At 39.4% G+C, this 21,030-nt stretch overlaps 1 protein-coding gene across 2 annotated transcripts in view; it reads right to left on the reverse strand.

The window, feature by feature from the left end:
• Window positions 1–21,030, reverse strand: part of LOC130431921 (inositol polyphosphate-5-phosphatase A-like) — a 105,217-nt gene that overhangs the window by 12,233 nt on the left and 71,954 nt on the right. For both annotated transcript variants that reach the window (XM_056761142.1, XM_056761143.1), the window contains exons 9-11: window positions 19,533–19,617; window positions 4,519–4,614; window positions 4,301–4,375 (exon numbers count right to left, since the gene is read on the reverse strand). In XM_056761142.1, the coding sequence (XP_056617120.1) occupies window positions 4,301–4,375; window positions 4,519–4,614; window positions 19,533–19,617 (256 nt within the window). The remainder of the gene's footprint in view (window positions 1–4,300; window positions 4,376–4,518; window positions 4,615–19,532; window positions 19,618–21,030) is intronic.

Raw genomic sequence — 21,030 nt, forward strand, 5'->3', positions numbered from 1 at the left:
ACACAAAACAATATCTTACCCACAAACTTACAAGGGTAAATTTAATATGATTCAATGTTTATCACAGATTTACACACTGTATAAACTTTAAAATACATTTAATTTTGATACCAGCATATTGGGAATTGAGGATCCTGATTATATAAGAGAATGTATTGGTTAATGTCGGATCATGAAAACATTTCCAGTTAGTGTTTTAACTCTCCTAAAGAATTATATTTATATTGTTTTTTAATATCATTTAAGTTTTGAACTGTGACAATTAAGCATGAGCTAACTGTAAACCTTCTATCATATTCATATTACTGTATATAAAGTCATTACTTAAGTATTGTCTGTCTGTGGAAATGGACCCCTAAGGCTGTGTTCAGTTTTGACTTCTTTTTAGAAGCTGGTAGGGTCTGTTTTACATTATGTTCTTACGGCATACACCACGTTTTCAAAAACATGCTCAGTGGTGCTTTCTTAAACACCAGCAACGGGATTCTTTTCCTGCAGCTCAGAGATTCATTTGAAGTAGAAAAAAGTTTAACTTTTCTGAAGAAAAAAAACGCTTTTCGTCAAGCACCTTTTTCACAGCTAACCAATGACAAGCGAGTAGCATGACCACCCAGCATAACCACATACGAGGAAGGTGATTGCTCGAAAAACAACAGCGGCCTAAACGCCCGTTGGAGCATAGTTTTGTATAAATGTAAGTTTAATTTCACTTTCAACAACTTCTGATTGCATCTCTAGAGAGAAATAAGTATTGTAGTCTTTAAATATGCGATTAGTTATTGTAACGACGCTCTTTGATTATAATTCAAATAGATTTCCATCACGCTGCCTATGAAGCCTGTCTCTCTGAGCTTCTATTCGCAACCACAATGCTTTACCAGACACGTGCCATCATCAACTTTTTCTTGTCCAAAAAGAAGTCAAATGTGAACACAGCCTAAGGTTCAAAATCTGTTAAGTGGTAATAATGGAAAAACTGCTGACATTTTTTTATGATCTGCATTTTAAGGGCTCTAAATAAACTATATTTGTTATATGAGACAATAAAATCAATTTTGTGCATCAACAAATTTGAGAGAGCTGAATGTGATATTTTTTACATTTATTTATTAAAGGCATAAAACAAACTATGTTGTATAATGAACCCCACAATCTCACTCACCGTTATCTTTCAGTTGTTTATCAAAGTTTGATCAATTTTTTCCAATAAAAGATGATAAATGTTTACATGATGTTACATTTAATTACCACTTTAGCAGATTTAGAGTCGTGATCAGATGTTCAGATAACACACACACTCAAGCAGACAGATCGCTAACATGTGTGTGTGTGTTTGTGCGTCTAATTCATTCATTAGAAATCCTCTGGTGGAAATTTCACACATCATTTCATGCAGCTCAATTAAGCCGAATGATTTGCTCTGGTGGACTAGCAGTAAAAAGCGTCGTATAGCACACTATATACAGCTCGTGACCCACAGAACCAATGACCTTGACACTGTGTGTGTGTGAGAGAAGGTACCCATAACCCAGAGCTGAACAACAGCATGCTGTACCAAACACCACAACAAACCGCTCACAACACTCATCTCGCCCCCAATAATCACACGCGGCTCTAAATCATTGATCTGAAGACAGAATGGACCGAGAGAGCCCCGATGTGGAACGTCCAGTTTGGGTGGAGCGCCGTCCTGTGCCATAATTGTACATTGATTTATATGTGGTCAAATAGGAGCTATGACAACGACTGATGCTATTAACCACCATCAATAAGAGCCTGGAGAGACGTCATTTCATTCACGTTTATACCTGCACTCTACTTTCATCACAGGACCCCTGCATTTATCACACACACAGACACGCACACACACAAACAAACAAACACAAACGCACTCTCACACACGCACACAAATGCGCACACACACACACAAACAAACAGATACACACACACAGGCAGATACGCACACACACAACCGCAGGCATTTACACACACACACACACACACACACACAGGTAGTTGTGGGCAGACTGGGTGTGTTTAACTTTCACAAACACAGCTGTCAAACGTCACATGCATTAAGTTCTTTATCAACTTTACATCATATCAATGTGTTATTCTGTTATTGTGAAGATTATTAATGAAGGCCCATCAAATCTCACTGTGCTTACACTTTACTCTCAAGACAAATGACGAATCAATGACATTTAATTCTGTGTCATTTTGCCGCCCAAATGTAAACACAGTCTGGAAGTTTCCCACAGTGTGTCAGAACAGATCTGATCTTATTTTCTCTCTCTAGTATTTCAAATGTCAGTAGTTGCGATTAAAAACAGAGAATCTAGTTTATAATGTTTTATAATGTGCAGATGTTTTTGAACCCTGGATGAGGTCACGGGGGATCTAAAGCGAGCCGTGTTTCTCAGCATGTCTCCTGTGGTTACAGATGCTGTAGCGGGAATGACGGTGAAATATGACGGGCGACGGGGGCGCATGTTATTTATTTATTTTTTTGGACACTTAAGAAGAGCATCTGAAGCCATGCAGCGGGCTGGAGAGAGAGATGCTTCTGAGCTCTCTTCCTCCGCTCGGATCCACCTGATAAAGTTTCAATAAAGACATAGTGAAGTAAAATCAATGTGAGTTAGTGAGGTGGGGGGCTTCACCACACACACAGCTCCACGGCCCCTCGACCAAACAGCCCACAGAAAATTTAATCTTCCCAAATCCTCATCAGAGCGCTCCATCCTCACGGCCCGACAGCCGCCTTGATAATTAATTATACAATTTCGATGGCTATATCGACTAAACAAAGCTATTAATCATAGCAAAAGTCAATAGGCATGGACATATTCAATCATGTCCAAGCCAATGATTACTCCTTTCAAAATACAATAATTATTTTTGTGAGCTGCCTGGAATTAAATTTCTGTCAAGCCGGTACAAGTGGAGTGGTTGATGAAGGATGCTGGGAGCGGCGCGGGGAGGGACATTCGTCCCACTGGAGAGGTAGTTTGTTTTCTAGGGATCATAAGACGCTGTGTTTAAGTAGAGCGTGACCATCAGATTATCTCTCATACGCCATCACGACATTCATCTTACCAACACGCCACACGCACACACACACACACACAGGCAGATACACACAGACGCACACACAGACACACAAACAGAGGCAGATACACAGGCAGATACACACACACACAGGCAGATACACACAGACACACAAACAGAGGCAGATACACACACACACAAGCAGATACACAGATACAGATACACATACACAGGCAGATAAACACACACACTTGTCCGCACGTGCACACACATATACACGCGCACACAAACAGACACAAGCAGATACACACACACGTACACGCACATTTATACCCAAACACACATTTATACACAAACACACACATTCATACACACATACATATTTATACACACATACACACACATTTATACACACACACAACCATATTTATACAGACTCACACACACAAGCAAACACACAGACGCACACACACACACACACACACACACACACACACAGGCAGATAAACACAGACGCACACACATACACACGCACGCACAAACTCGGGCGGATACACAGATACACACAAACCCACACACACACACACAAGCAGATACACAGATACACATACACAGGCAGATAAACACACACATTTGTCCGCACGCCCACATACACGCGCACACAGACAGGCAGATATACACACATGTACACACACTTTTACCAAAACACACATTTATACACAAACACACACATTTATACACAAACACACACATTTATACACAGACACACACATTTATACACAAACACACACTTATACACGCATACATACACATTTATACACAAACACACACATTTATACACACACACAACCATATTTATACAGACTCACATACAGCATTTATACAGCAAACACACAGGCACACACACTCACTCACACAACAGGTATATACACAATTTTCCAACTTCACAACTTTTAACTATATTTTTCAAAATTTACAAAAAAGAAGACTGTGATAATATTATTGTGTTCATGCTCATAATTCTGGGATCATTTCAGATGTAAAATGTATACTTTTATATTTAAACACAAAGAAATGATCAAAATAAGACAGTTTGACTAAATTAGTTCTGAACTGAAATAACAGGACTGCAGGCCTGAGATCAGATCACGCATCTGATGAACACTGACTCGTCTTATGAGACATCTGAAATACACCCTCATCATTCATAACACAGATCCAGGAGATGAAGAGAGGAGGATCATCTCACCCGTGTTCCGTTGTTTTCCCGGAAAACGTCCTGGTTGATGTAGTTAAATAACTTCTTTTCCAGCTGTAGGACGACCTGCAAAAACACATGTGTGTGTATCAGACGCTGAATCTAAACATCTTAATGATATTCTGTGTAAAGCTCTGTTCGGTGACAATCTGTGAAGTGTCTTTCATAAGCATGAGTGTAAATACAGCGCACACGTGTGTGTTTTTCACCTTGTGGTCATTGTCTGATTCCCTGAAAATCAGTTTGTCAACTTCATTGGTGCCGTCCGCTTTTACCGTCTGCATGGCGGCCGCGGAGCAAAGACTCTACAGAGAAAAGACAGATTACACATCAGCTGCGTTTCATTCCCCAGCATCCTAAATTAATGTGTGTGTGTGTTCACGCTGGTCTGTATGACCTCTGCCTCAGTGTTCATCACATGTCACTCATTCTTCAATGATCACATTTACAATACGCAATTCTGACCAAAAGGCTTTTGCGTCTATCTGTGCAGAATCTTGGTGTCGTGAACGTCTCATTACATGACAGCAGGATATGTGGACATCTGAGCAGTGGTTGCATGTTTCTGAAGAACCACAGAAGATCCGTCTCTCTTTATTTCTGGATATGTACTGACCTAAAAGAGTGTGTGCACGGTTAAATTCCCTTTTGTCGACTCTTTTAACAATTAGTTAAACATTCGACCATCTGTGTTTGAGAAGACTTGAATGAGGTAATCCTGGAGCGGCCGGTTCCCAGCGCGCACAGCCCGGCTCCAGAAGCGATTGAAATTCAAAGCACAGATTAGCTAATCAGGTCAAGCCAATAAAACCGCCAGAAAAAAACCTTTGGAGAGAAATGTCACAAATCAGGCGGCCTGAAGCACAGAGGACCGGTACATCAGAGCAAACAGCAGAGGAAAGACCCCCGGCCCCCCTCCGCCCGCCCGCCCGCTTAAGCTGCTTTCTGAAGAGAGAACAAATCGGTGTGACTCTCAGCGGTTCGGCCCCTCCGAGCGCCGGGACCCCGGCTAATGCGCTTTACTCTCATTAAGCTGATTTTGTAATGAATAGCTTCAGATGCAGAGATGCTCCTGTCCAGAGCCGCCGGGGCCACACCCACTTAAATCTCACTTTCAGTCACACATTTTATTCTTGAACATAAACAAGTTTGTATCAAGCATGTGGTGGAGCGGAGATCAAAGAAAAAGCTCAAGTTTTCTTCACATCTTTCAGAAACTCAAAGTCAGTCGAGCAGAACTCCGCAGATTCAATCCCAAAGCTGAAATAATGAAAGCATCCATGTAAAGAGCAGAAGCGTGTTTACATTCGCATGAATTTCACAAGCGACTGAACATTTTTCACGGAGTGAAGAGTACGACAGGACCGTCTGCTGGTGTATACCATCACAAAATCAACCAAACCGACCTCTTCATTCTGTTATAATGACCGGACATCATTCATACACTGACAAAGGGAAATAAAGCTTAGCGTGTAAAACATTTATGCATTTTTGGCAGATGCGACTTACATTGCATTGTATTCTACATTTGTTTCTATGTGCAATCACCTGGGATAGAAGGGGATTTCTTATGGGAGAATGTGAAGTAATATGTGTCCTTCTGAGACAGTAAATATACATTTACAACAACACAAATCAATGCTTTCAGAGTCAGACATGTATATTGATCAGATATGATCAGTGATTGACCGATCAGATGTCACATGACGCCTCGCTGTCACAATCAGCGCTGTATGCTGCCAAACGCACAGTTGTTTGAATTCTCGATTCTCATTGGCTGGGGTGGGTGCATTAAGTAAGGGATCATGTACAGGCAGCCGGTTGTTATCTGCTTGTACATCACCCCGCTTATTACACGGCTACACAACGCATGAGAAAACATGAAATGTGAATTATTTGTTAGCTCATTTTTACCGAATGCAAACCTTCCACGAGGAAAAGCTGTTTACTCTTGGTTTTAAGGTAAGAAACGACATTCTTATGTCACGAGCAGGCATTTTGGTTTTATCATTTGTAATATAATCACATATCTTATTATATTTAATATGTCAATAAAACGGTCAAAATGATTTGATGTATCAGGGTTTCAGTGTGTTATTAGTTTTGAGCGGTTGTTATCTGGGAATAACCAACCTGCAAATTTCGCCACCGGCCAATCAGATTCAAGCCTTTAATGCACGGGAAGCTCCAGTCAGTTTGATTACATTATAAATGTATTGACAAAATGAACTCTTCACATGTTTGATCTAAAATGAGACTGTAAACAAATTTGCATTTGCACTGCATTTATGCATTTGGCATACGCTTTTATCCAAAGCGACTTACATTGCTTTATCCTATACATTTATACATGGGTATTTGCAATCCCCTGGGATCGAACCCACAACTTTGCGTTGTTAACGCAATGCTCTTACCATTGAGCTACAGGAAAGCTATAAAACATCAATAACAGCTTTAACTTGGGAAAATGACCATGGTATATGCAGGATAATCCACATCTAGCTGTGCGTTACGCTTTGCGTCAGGTGGTTCTTGGTCTACATGTGGTGCATTAAAACTCTTTATTACCCGGCTCATTTGAATGCTTGATTCTGATTGGCCAATCGCGGAATTCCAAGGGTGGTTATTTCCAAATAACAACGGCTCGAAACTAATAAAACCCTGTAACACGGATGCTGCAAATCATTTTGAGATGCACAAAAATGTGTTTTTTAACAACATATGACATTCTATTTACAAATGATTTAACCAAATTGCCTGTTCGTGGCGTTTGAACGTCGTTTCTTACTTTAAAATTGAAATTAAATGGCTTTTCCTCGCGGAAGGTCAGCATTCGGTAAAAATGAGCCAATAAAATATTTTTAATTCACATTTTATGTCCAGTTTTTTTCTCATGTGGCAAGTAGCCATGAAATAAGTGGGATAATGTACAAGCAGCCGGCTGTTATCATGAAAAATAAACACCACAAACACAGCACATAAAGGGGCGATTCACATTTCGCATCTAAAACCGTACAGAAAACAGTCTGAAAAGTTTAACTATTTTCAGCTCAGGACATGACTGAAAAAAAAGAGCATGTCGCAACCGCGTCGCCCCCTGTTTGCGTGCGCCTGTCTTGCGTCTACATCTAAAATAACAAATATTTGCGCAGAAAAGTCGCGAAATGTGAATCGGTCTTAAGAGTCAGGAGTATGTAAACATTTCATTTGTTTCATATGTGAAGGGTTATTATTTCATCTTCTGGGAAGTGCATAAATGATCCCCTGAAGCTTTTAAAGAGAAAGAAGTTGCACATCTGAACTTCAGTGATACTCATTTTAAGTGCTCTTTAAAGGAATCGTAAAGGCGAAAATCAAAATCATGTACGGGAGTCTTTCTTCAGTGGAACACGACAGAAGATACCTTGAAGAATCTTTCAGTGGTTTTGTGTTCATACAATGAAAGTCAATGGAGTTCAGTGTTGTTTAGTTATCAACATTCTTCAAAATATCTTCTCTTGTGTTCAATCATACAGGTTTGACCTGACATGAAGATGAATCTGTGATGACAGGATTGTCTTTAATCTGGACTTCTACTGTAAATGTGTTGTTATACGGGACTTTTTTGGGGGGGTTTGGTTAATGAAAGAACATCACAAATTCATCAAATAGTTGAACTCGCATTGAAACCAGAACATTCCTCCTGACCCAGAGAGCAATTGGTTGACGTGACCTCGCTTTTGACAATTCAGTATCCTTTCCCATCAGCCCCTGTGCCGGAGGAAACTCACCGTGCAGCAACGTAGGGGGTCCGTGCCCTGAAAAGAGACGCGCTCAGATAAAGACAGGCCAGGATAATGCCGCCTATTTATCTTGGCCAGTGGAACATCTGGGAAATCTCTCTAAAACAATGAGCACAGGGCCACGGGTGTCACTCCTGCGCTCAAATACCTCCGCGTCCCGGCCGACCGCGTTTGTTCATCGCCACAAATAATGGAAGGGCCACAAATCATTGTGGGATGCGAGAGGTGCTGTGTGTGTGTGTTCGCCCCTCTGGTATTTAACCACTCAAATGGGCCATTCTCTAGAGCCCGGCAGGACAAATTGGCCGGCCTGGAAGTCTTTGAGTCAGGGCAGCGCGAGGAGAAAGAAGCAGGCATGAAACACAGGGAACAGCCCCATAAAAATTCATCACTTTGACCCGGGTGACCCTATCACCAGTTGGGGGGGTCAGACACACCCAAAGAACTCTGTGTGTGTGTGTGTCTCTTACAGAAACACGGATACGCTTCCCAAAAACCTAGTCCACTGTTTATAAAAAAGATAGTTTTGCTGTTTGTAAAATCACTTGTTTTGGTCAAAGGGCAATGTCAATCCCAGAATGCATTGTGACAAGATCAGTGAAAATGTCGACCGCTGCAAAATAAATGTATATAATATATATATATATATATATATATATATATTTAAAGCTCAGCAGGTTTTGGAACAGAGCCACATATGCTTCAATATATCTAAAAGAATTCTCTATTCATCTTCATAATGAATCTATTTAAAGATGAATAAAAATTAATAGCACTTACACCCCCTCCAACAAACACACACACTGATAAAGTGTGTGTAAAAGAGAAGTGCTCTGGACAGGAAAGTGAGCAGATGTTTCATTGTGTGTTGTGTTGTGTCAGTAAAGGGGTGTGTATGTTCACTGGTTTAAGTGAGTTAAAAGATTCATTGTTTTCCACATTTATTCCACCTGTACACACACACACACACACACACACACACACACACTGAGATGAGCAGATGAAATGTGTTAAAGTCTCCTGCTGTTTCTGAGCTCTGCACAGATGGTCAACAAACTGTTTAATCTCTCTTTAGCCACTAACGCTCACCTCATGATGCTCAGATCTACAGTGGCCAATGTTTAATAGAAAACATTTCATCACGTACACCTGCTCATACAATATGAGTCTCATGATGAATACACGAGGAACTGAAAGACTATATTATAAAACATGCTTATCTAAAAAAACATTTTTTTTTTTCTTCGATTAAACGTATTTGACAAAAAAAGTATATTTTGACTCATAGGGACTTTTATTTAACATCAGATTGAAATCTCTCAGGTCAGAGGTTAAAAAAGTCTGTTTATTTTAAACAAATATCTAAACATTTTAAAATCACAATACGTTTACTAGAGAAGAAAAACGACTCCTTTTCTAACGTTTTCTAATAAGAGTTCATACTTCAAACAAGATGGTAATGGGGTAAAAAATAATCTTGTTTTACTTTTCAAATATGTTTCTACACCATTCGCGGATTCTGTTCTTGCTTAACTTTGATATATCTAAAGACACTTTGCTTCTAAAATAAATGCTTCTAGATGTAAAAATGTTTATATATATTATACTGGGGAAATAACACAACAGACACCGAGTGTAAAAATCTTTTTGTGTAGTGTGAGAGTTGACAAACGTACAGCAAGAGACATGAGAGATGTTTGTGATGTGAACTGTAGAGAAAAAACAAAACCTTGAGGAATAATTGACTCAGACAGTCAATGCAGTAAAATTATCTGTCACTCTACAAATTGTTGAGTTAGAGATATTGTGTTGTTTTGTTGGGTTATCTCTGACGTTTCTTGAGTGATTTCTGTAAAAACACAGCCAGAGGTAAGTAACATTTCTTAATACATACTATTAATCTGTGTGTTATTTTACATTTGGACTATGCCAAGCCCGGTGCTGCTGATTGGTGGCTTTTGTTTAGGTAGTTTATAATTGTATAAGCTAGACTAGCTTCTGTTGTGTTTATTTATTTATTTGATTCTTGTAAACTGATACTTAATTGATCATTACTTTATGATAAAAGGAAGCACATTTATAAAACAACTGCAAAGGAAACTTATAGAATTGGAAATAAAGATTTTTCTAGACATTTCTATGTTGTGCATTATTTGTTTACACCGCAATGAAATAAAAACAGGACGGCAAAAAATAAATAAATGGCAAAAATAACCCAACAAATTAGGTATTTCGTAACCCAAGAGTTTTTAGTGAGTGTAATGCTACTCACTGAACTGAATAGATGAATAAAAGAAACGTCTCAAGTGTGTCTCATTAAATCACACACAGTCAAGAATAATGATGGTTTAGACGAGTGTTGTGTGATTGGACAATAATCAACCTCACACACTCACACACACACACATCTCTCTCTCTCACATTACAGTTGAGACACACACAATGACCAGCACTTCATTTGCACAAACACCCTTATAAAGTTAGCTAGAGCTCAAGACGACGGGGTGTTGAGAAAATAATGAGAGAGAGATATTTGAGTGAATCTCATTATTACTACTACATAATATTTTACATCCCAAAGTCAAAGAGAGAATAAAAAATTAAACACAGAGAAGTTGCCAAAAGTAATGCATACGGTAAAAAAAAAATTGTTTTGACAAAAACATCTGGCAGAAAAATGATAAATATGGGTTTTATTCTAATACAAAATGAAAGACATGAGTTTTAGCCAGGACTCTTTATTCATACAGCCGTGGAAAGATAAAGAGAGACCATTACAAAATGATTTAAAATATTCTGTATTTACAATTTATGAGTATGTGTTTCATTCTGTGAACTACAAACCATATTTCTCCCAAATTTTAAATGCACATTTTTTTCCTATATGCATTTATTGAAAAATGAAAACTGGAATGTGAAAATATCAGTAAAGATCCTCCGTATTTATTCAAATATTAAAAAATACTGCAAAGAAAACAAGATCAGATTCACTTTTAAACAATACAGTCGTCATATTTCTACATGTATTTAAGATTGGTTAAAAAATGTTTTTTTTAAGTGATAATCTGGATTTTCACATTTCTTTGTCACTCCTGAGGTTTGATTTTGTTGAAATTTAACACACAGTGGATTGAAATGACCACAATATGTCTAGATATTATGATTTAATTAACATTAATTTAATTTATTTATAATTAAAATCTTTTTTTTGCAGTGGTATTAAACAGCATGTTTTGGAAAATAAAAGTTGGGGTAGAAATGTGCACAATTTTCCTAATTTATCTTCCAAATGCTTGAAATGGTAGTGAGCCAGTGTTTATTCTGACCTGCTGACTGGGGTCTGCGTGTCTTGGGGGTGAGGGTCTTTGTGATCTAGTTTTGACTGATTTTTCATGGTTGTCTCTCTGACTGTGACCCCACCTCACGTCTTTTATGAGTGAAGCTGAGAAACATGCTGTCGGCCGGACACCATGAAATCAGGAACAATGATGTGCTCCCCCTCAATGCATCTGACTCTCTCGCTCTGATCCTGTTTCAACACCAGAAATCACGCTCAAACAACAACCTAATGTGACATTTACAGAACAAGACTTCAGCTCGACCCCACAGTAACATGCTCCAGAAGAAAGAGACGTGAAGCAGAAACGCTTATATGAATTATTCACTAAAACTCATTTAGAGGTTTGTTTCTAGTATCTGTACATGTGTTGCAGTCAATAGACGGAATACAACTTTACACAAACCTTTAACATTAAACAACCTCTCTGACAGACGCTGGACCGCTCTCGTCCTGTCTCTGGTTTCATCACAGATAAATCACAGGAGGAATTAAAGGACGAGAGGCCATGAATTCTCAATGTGCCATATAATGGCTCTCTTAAATATGATGGGCGAGCGGCAGGACGCTGGAGAACGAGAGGCGGCCGTTTAATGTCAGTCAGTCAGAGCTGAAATGCCACAGTCGACACCAAACACACAGAAGAGCCATTCAGACAACAGGGATTAGAAAACATCTCCACGCTTTCTGAGAGTCGTGTCGAGACGGGCATCCACATGACACCAAAGCGTTCACATACAATTCTTTTGCAGCAAAATAAAAAGAGAAAAAAGTATTTTGTTGCTCTTTTAAAAAGGTTTAGATACTTCTTTATCATCTAAACAGGGCAATTCCGTGAAAATGTCAAACTTACCGCGAAAGAATTACGTTTTTACCAGCGGTTTTTACTACGGTAGCAGCCCAGATTTTAACATTAGGTGGTTGAAATCCCCCTTTGAGATCTCTCTTCAAATTTGTAAAGCATTTGTTTTATTTTTAGTGCATGATCTTTCATGCCATTTTCAGGATTCTCACATCCATAACGCTACATATTCCTCATAAATGGACACATGAAAATGAATATAAAGTAACTATTTGATGTTCTATAAAGAGGCATCACTTCTCCATTCATTGGGTATTATTGCTTCAGGATTGTGCATTTAATTTCACAGAAATCCTACAAAGTTTATCGTCTCCCAAAAACCGCATCCTTTTTTTGTCACATCACACATGTTTATTTCCCTTTAATAAAATAGAAAATTTGTTCATAGACTGACATTTTTTGATGTTTAGACTCTATCAACGGTTTAGTTAAATATAAACAGATGGTTCAATATATTCTTAACAAATTCATTCTCTGAGCATTTTTATGTCACGTCCATAACGTTGGAATTGCCCAACAACGTTTCATAAATTTTTTTAACGTAATTATATTTTTATACATACTTTTTTACTTTAAATTGTGTGACATTTAAGAGTCATAAGTAGCATATTTTAGTGCATTTTTTATATTATTGTAAATAATGTAAAGAAACGCGTGAATTATAGATTTTTCTCAAGTTTTCTTTTGGAGAATTTAACAAAATATAAAAAAAATTACTCTACAAGACATTTGTTAATATATTTAAATAAACCATTTATTAATTGTTTTTCAATATAAACTAATTAATTGAGTTTATATATATATATATATTGTTGATCTTGACCATGACTCTAGAAGAGCTTATAATATTTTCCTGTATAAATGAATCAAAAAATGAAATATTCTAAAGTGAACTGAATGAATTTGTGATGCATTAACTGTATCGTGTAATAAGCAGATTTATTTTTACATTTTTAACTAAATTAAAAGATGTGCCTGCCTTAAAATGCTACAAAACAAATTCCCTGCAAAAAGTTATTCTCATTGATCTGTGATGTCACATCCTGTCTGTGTCAGACAACAGGAGAGTTTATTAAGAAGGAAAATAAGAGTTTTCCGACTTATGTTTGTTTCTTTATCCAGCTTCACATGAAGAGTTTTGTTACAAATGGAGATAAAAAATCTAAGTTCATGTTTTTTTATTGTGCATTCCAGTTAATATCAATCAGACTGCAGTTGGTTTGTTTTGATTTAAGCCATAATAACCAAAACAAATACAGCTACTAACACATGAAAACATAATAAAATATTTTTTTCCTCAACCAAACTCTTGACATATAAAGATGCTGAAATGACAGGTAAAACAGCTCCTGAACAGAGAGAAAATGCGAGATAGACAAGCAGAATCTTCATCGAATCCACCCATAGAACAAGAGCACATAAAGGAACACATGATTAATCCATCTGGACACGTGTCAAAGCGAAAGAGAGATATGCAGCTGTTTGTGTGTTTGTTGCAGAAACGCTGGACAACACAAGGACACTTGAGTATCTCACACAAGACCACACTAGAAAACTCTCCACACGGAGCGAGTGGATTGGTCACTCCGTGATATCTGAGCATCAGGCCCTGTGATGTCTGTGCCAGGCGGACCCTTCACGCCCGGCTCCAGAGACGATGACCTCGGGCCTTACGGAGCGTGCTCAAACGGCCTGTTGTTAATGAGGCTGTGAGAGGAACAGCCTGTGGCTTTTCTTCATTCTCTGGCTGTTTTAATCAGGCTGATTAAAGGAGACGCTCGCTCGAGATGTGTGACGCTCTTTGTTAACGTGCTTAAATGCAGAACAACACAGACAGAGAATACAAGTGTTTGTCCGTCGGATGAATCCATCAGAGAGATCATGTGGGTTTATACGGACCAAACACTGCCGCCATGATGCTTAGTGCGCTTCATAAATGAACACATCATTACGTAACTCTTCCTTATGAACTACAGCACAAACAAAAGATACACACACACAAACCAATTAAACAAAACACAAAAAACAGACAAGAAAATCTAAAGCAATGACTACAGGATTCGGTGTTTGTGTTTCTTGTAATCAATACTTGTTAAGTCATTTGTGTGTTGCCGTTCTGATGGTGCTGGATTGAGATCAGATGTGTGTAAACACAGATGTGTAATAGTGTGTGTAAACCTACACTTGTGAGTGAGTGTGTTTTCACGGTTGGGTTGACAGGGTCACTGTCTGTCCCATGAAACACAAGAGTCATTGACTAATGGATGGATATGTCCCAAAATTAATTAGCCTGACTAATGTAGTGTGTGTTTAATGTGTCTGTCGCCTTTGATTTATGACGGGCCAAATGCACAAACACTGCGTGTGTGTGTCTGTGTGTGTGCGTGTGTGTGTGTGTGTGTGTGTGTGTGTGTGTGAGAAACGGAGCTTTCATTCTGTAAAAATGAATTAACCACACACACACACACAAACACACGGGCTCTCCAACCAAAACATGCAATCTGGTGCATATATAAACATAGTCACAATAGAATGTCCTGTCGATCATCAGTTTTCAGGGAGGAAAATGACTTCTGTTGTTTTATATAAAGTAAATCAGTTGTACGTCAAGTGTAACCAACATTACATATTAGTGAACAAAATCTCCCATGATCCTTTTCTAAGCAGCCATACACACTCCAGAGGGTTGGGTTAGGATTAAGATGATGCCACACACACGCATCCACACACACACACACACACACACACACACGTGCACACATGCACACACCTGCACACGCACGCACTCTCTCAAGTGCATACATACACAAACAAATACACATGCACGCACACACAAACACACGTGCACACACACATGCACGCACAATGCACACTCGGTTTAATTGTTTTCTCTCTGCATGTATTTCACAAAAAACAAACTAAATTGACATCTGGTAATCAATTAAGAAGCTCTTCAAATGTTGAAAAAAGATAATTTTATGACCCCCACGCTGCTCATTAATGAGCAGTTTACATCACTCATTTACAGCGAGGGCTCGTCGCGCCTACACCTTTAATTTCATGCTGTTCGGCCCTCATACAGACAGAGTACAAAGAACCAGAGATTAATGTTTCAGCGTGCCGCCCAGTGCACTTCTCAGTGTTGCAAACAGGGGGCGTGAGCGCGTGCCGGCCGGAGAGAATACACTTCAATTTAAAAAGCACAAGTTATGTCACGAGCTCAGTAGATCAAGTCAGCAATTAACCCCCCCGTCGGCCCCTATCAATTCTGGAATTGGACCGGCCGCGGGAGAGCGTGCCATTTTTCCAGAAATTAAATTTACATTCTATTAAGTTTAATTAGGAGGGATTTTAAATATACTAGAGTCCGGGCGCACGGCCGCGCCTCTGTCACGGCACAAACTGATTCACTACCGGCAGAGCCCTGAGGTCACATCCCATCCCAGCATGCATCTCTGCGCTGTCACCGTGCCACGGCGAGGCCACACGGAGCACACGGCACACAGGTGCTCACCTCTCATATCTCACTCACACACGCACGCTTTCTCGGTCTCTGATCACAACTCAATAAGACGTGACAGGTGATCTCACGATGTTCTGATACTTTCCATGTCATTTTATTACAGCGCTAAATAAAAGACATTAAACTCTGAATCCTGAAGATGTTTAACCTTCAATCCACCCGTAGCAAATTAAACACAATCACGCTCAGAAAAACACTCAACACCCCTGTGACCCTGTATTGAGAAATGGACAGACAGATGGAGAGAAAGACATGCAGACAGAAAAACAGACATACAGGAAGACGGACACATGGACAGAAAGACCAGCAAAATAAATGGAGACGTACACTGAAGAACAGAACTGACTCACATCTACACCAGACGATCTGAGACTCTTTTAGTTTGAGTGGCGTCAGTAAATGAAGCACTTAGCAACCATTCAGAGACCTTAGCAACCACTGGGAGACCCAGACAACAACTCTGAGACCTAAGCAACCACTGGGAGACCCAGACAACAACTCTGAGACCTAAGCAACCACCCAGAGACCATAGCAACCACCCAGAGACCTTAGAAACTACTAGGAGACCTTAGCAACCACTCTGAGACCTTAGCAACCACTCTGAGACCTTAGCAACCACTGGGAGACCCAGACAACAACTCTGAGACCTAAGCAACCACCCAGAGACCATAGCAACCACCCAGAGACCTTAGAAACTACTAGGAGACCTTAGCAACCACTCTGAGACCTTAGCAACCACTCTGAGACCTTAGAAACCACTCTGAGACCTTAGCAACCACTCTGAGACCTTAGCAACCACTCTGAGACCTTAGCAACCACTCTGAGACCTTAGCAACCACTCTGAGACCTTAGCAACCACTCTGAGACCTTAGCAACCACTCTGAGACCTTAGCAACCACTCTGAGACCTTAGCAACCACTCGGAGACCTTAGCAACCACTCGGAGACCTTAGCAACCACTCGGAGACCTTAGCAACCACTCGGAGACCTTAGCAACCACTCGGAGACCTTAGCAACCACTCGGAGACCTTAGCAACCACTCGGAGACCTTAGCAACCACTCGGAGACCTTAGCAACCACTGGGAGACCTTAGCAACCACTCAGAGACCTTAGCAACCACTCAGAGACCTTAGCAACCACTCAGAGACCTTAGCAACCACTCAGAGACCTTAGCAACCACATAGACGTTAATATACTTGTTGGAAAGCCTCAGTCCCATTTTCAATATCAACACATTGCAGCAATAAGTTCGATAATCTTGACGAGACATTATTGATATAAGAATGTGTGAATGAGTGTGACGGTCCACACGTGTGTAAATCAATCTCCAGTTAAACTGCTGCACAAATCAATACAGCAGCGCTGAGCTCACACCAACACTAATTGTGTGTCTGACGTTAATCGCTATTAAAATGTTCAACTAGTTTCTCACGGCCACATCAACACACACATGCACACGTTTACACACTCACACACATCTTTAAATCAGACGTCTATATGAGCAGTCGATGTATTTTAAAGAGAGATGACATCAGACATCCACCACGTGTGTAAGCGCCAAGGTTCAGAAACAGGTAAAACACAACTCACATAAAGCAGTATTTACTATCTGAGAGTTTGTGTATTTGTGTAGGTTACACACACTCAACACATACACACACAGTGTCAGCACCTGAATATGCCCCGGCAGGTAATGATTGGTGCACGCTTGAGTTTCCATTAGCAGATTCATATAAAGTCAGAGAGAATGCGGTTTGAGAAATAAACACCCTGTTAAACTACATCAAGTCTTATTCACATTCTGCTCAAAGTGCATTTTTATTGGAGTCAAGACACAGACGAGATGTTAGAAAGCTCAACCTCAAGGTCAGAAAAACTCTTGGTCAGTGTTGTTTGTAACTAGTTACTAAGTAATTACTTCACTTATTTTCCCTTGAAAAAGTGAAGTAAGGACTCTTATTTGTTCTTTGATTTAATTACAGTTTCTTCTGATGTAATTGAACTAAATACTGTGTGTAATATATTCAATAGTGGAAGCGACATCAAAATTATAAGTTTAATTTTAAAATCCATGCTTTAATGTATAATTCTCACATTTGTATACTTTGGTCAGTTAATAAGAATAACTGTTGAAAATTAAAGTAGTTATTTATTTGAATGAAGTAAATAAGCCTTTTCATGTCTATCCTTAAATTACTGAACTCATCAAGGTTGATGTAGGATACAGAAAGTCGTTAGTAATCAGTAATTAAATACTTTTTTGAGAGAGTCGTTTGTACCGTAATCTAATTACACTATTGAATATATCATTAGTAACTAGTAATTCATTACTTTTTCACAGTAACTTGCCCAACACTGCTCTGGTACAGATATACTTTACAGTAAGGTTATATTTGTAAACATTAGTAAATGCATTAGATAAACATGAATGAACAATGAGAAATGTATATTTTCAGCCTTCACTTCTGTGAAAAGTTGGTTAATGTAAATACAATTATTCATCAAGTTCATTAAGCACTAACTAATGTTAAAAAATAGTAAATGCTAAAATTCACATGAACTAAAAATAAATGTTCATTGTTAGTGTATGTAAGCTAAACTAATGCTTACAAATACATGTTGTAAATTGTTACAAAACTACCAGACTACTCTCTTGACACATCAAAAACTAATTTGATGAAGTATTTTTTTAAGATTATCTAAAAATCATTTGAACATCCAGAATGCTTCATGACCTTTAATACAAAGACTTTAAGAAAAATTAGTCTATTCCAAAAAAAAAAAAAAAAGAATCAAAATGAAGATTGTATCACATTTCCTACTGCAACAATGCTCATATCATTACAATATGTGAACCCATCACGAAACCTGCAGTGTGTTTATACCTCAGCACACAGGACCTGATTGAGAACAATGTCCGGTGTGGTTCTGCGGAGGTGGTTTACGGCTCTCATTAGAGTCCTCAGAGGCCCAGCTGTGTTTGCTGACCGGCCCCTCGTGTGTATTGTTATGTGATGGGCCTTTAGACGCTCTTCTCTCACACACTCACACTCATTGTGTGCTAATAGCGCCTTTTTTAAAACACAACGCGGCACAAAAAGAGCGTTTAGCAGGATCTGTGAGGAGGGCAAATGCAGATGAAGTCTCAAGTACCATATGTATGAAACATGTGCTGAAAAGGACTTCTCCACTGGAAAGAGCACATTTGGAATAATAATCTCATTAACAAATAAACTTCATTTAAATTCGTTTTGTGAAACCACGCTTGGTACTTTCGTGACATAAAAATTTATGTTTTTTTCGGCCAGTTAATTTTCGTAGTTAAAAAAAGAAAGTAAGGGAACCAGTTTGAGTTTCTATCTTCTTCAGAACACAACAGAAGATATTTTGAAGAATGTCGATCATCTGCAAACACTGAACTACATCGTCTTCCATTGTATGAACACAAAACCACTGAGACATTTCTCAAAGTATCTTCTGTTGTGTTCCACTGAAAAAGAGAAAGAGACACCTACAGGATTATGGAGAATAAACCATGACACCATTACATCACGCAGTAGGCAGGGTTCAGGTTCTGTATATAGATGAGAAGTGCCTAATGGACACAGTATACACACTGTATATACATACTGCACACTTCACCAGTAGTCTGATGGATATTTCAGCTGTACAGTATAGGCCTAGTCTGAAGTGAGACACTTGCGTCTGCCTTTCACTCACCTCAATTACCCGCTTGGAGTCCAACCTGAAGTTGAAATCACCGAAGATGAAATATGGAACTTTTTCGTAGCGCTGATCTGAGATCCTGCAGGGAGAGATGGAGATGCTGTCAGTCAAACACAACTTCACTCTGTAGGACACCTCCACCTAGTGGTGTCTATGTACTTACATGAAGTTAACACAGGAAAATAAATGTATTCTGAGATGTTAGGTAAATGTGTGTTTTTTATTAACAATGCTGTTTGTTAAAACATAAAACAATGAGGGACTTCACAGCTCAGTTTTGCTCATCAGCATGTGAGGTGGTTTTCATTCAGATTCATGAAGTCCAGAACTCAAGAGTCACGGACCCGCCGCTCTCTCTAGCCGCTTAAAAAAATGCACGTTAAATGAGAGATAATTAACTCCCGCAGCAAATAATTTACTTGAGTGAGACGAAGCATTATGTGCAGCGTGTGTGTTGGATTAATGGAGAGAGAACGCTAGCCGGCTAATCGCTGGGATAAATCTCAGCTCTCCCTCAACACCTAATAACAACGTATTTATGAGCCTGTTTAACGGGCGCTCTCTGCCTGCGGACCGCTCTCATCATACACACACATGTACATCTCAAAACGCTTCGTCTGCGTCCGTGTGTCAGGAGTTCTGATGTTTCATGCCTGATAAATGACAAACACATCTACTCAAAGGTTTGGACTTTGGTTCTGCAAACACAAACTCTGTGAACGCAATCGTTTGCAAACGTCTGTGTGATTATTTTGAATGGAGGGGTTGGAGGGGATAGTGATGAAAAAAAACAGGCATAAAACAATAACAACACTACACTGTAAACATATCCCATAATGCACCTCACCATCCGGGAGTAGAGACCTTATAAATTAACATTTTTCAGAATGTCATTCAGAGAAAACAGAGCGACTGGCTGACAGCTGATTGGACATCAGGCCTTAAACAGACAATAATAGATAAGTTCTCTCTTGTCCTCGCACTGGAGTCTTGAGCGCTGGGTCAGAAGGTAACGTTGTGTTTACACACTGGTTTCCTAAAGCTGTGCCGCTGTGAGGGTCTGACTTTGACCCCGGCCCCTGAAGGCCTACAGAAGACACACATTAAACTCTGAGCCGAGAGGTGGTGGGGGGTCTGTGGAGCTGCGGCGAGCTGCACGAGCGACGCATAAACTGCGTCATCACACTTCATTCACACACAAAACGAAACACGCAAGTCTGTAATGACACAGATCAGACTCCACAAACAGCATACGTGTGCGTGTAAGTGAGTATTCACAAAGTGTGTGTGTATTCACAAAGTATGTGTGTGTGTGTGAGTATTCACACAGTGTGTGTTTGTGTGTGTACGGTATGAGAGAAAGAGAGACATTGGGAAGTTAAATATCAAGGTACTAAAGGATTACCATCTTTTCAGGTTACCCCAGTGAAAGTCATCGTATCAACATATTACATCCAAAAACAAACATTTTGGTTAACATGGTGAATGTTCG

This window comes from Triplophysa dalaica, chromosome 11, assembly GCF_015846415.1.
Source record: "Triplophysa dalaica isolate WHDGS20190420 chromosome 11, ASM1584641v1, whole genome shotgun sequence".
In the NCBI taxonomy this organism is placed as follows: Eukaryota; Metazoa; Chordata; class Actinopteri; order Cypriniformes; family Nemacheilidae; genus Triplophysa; species Triplophysa dalaica.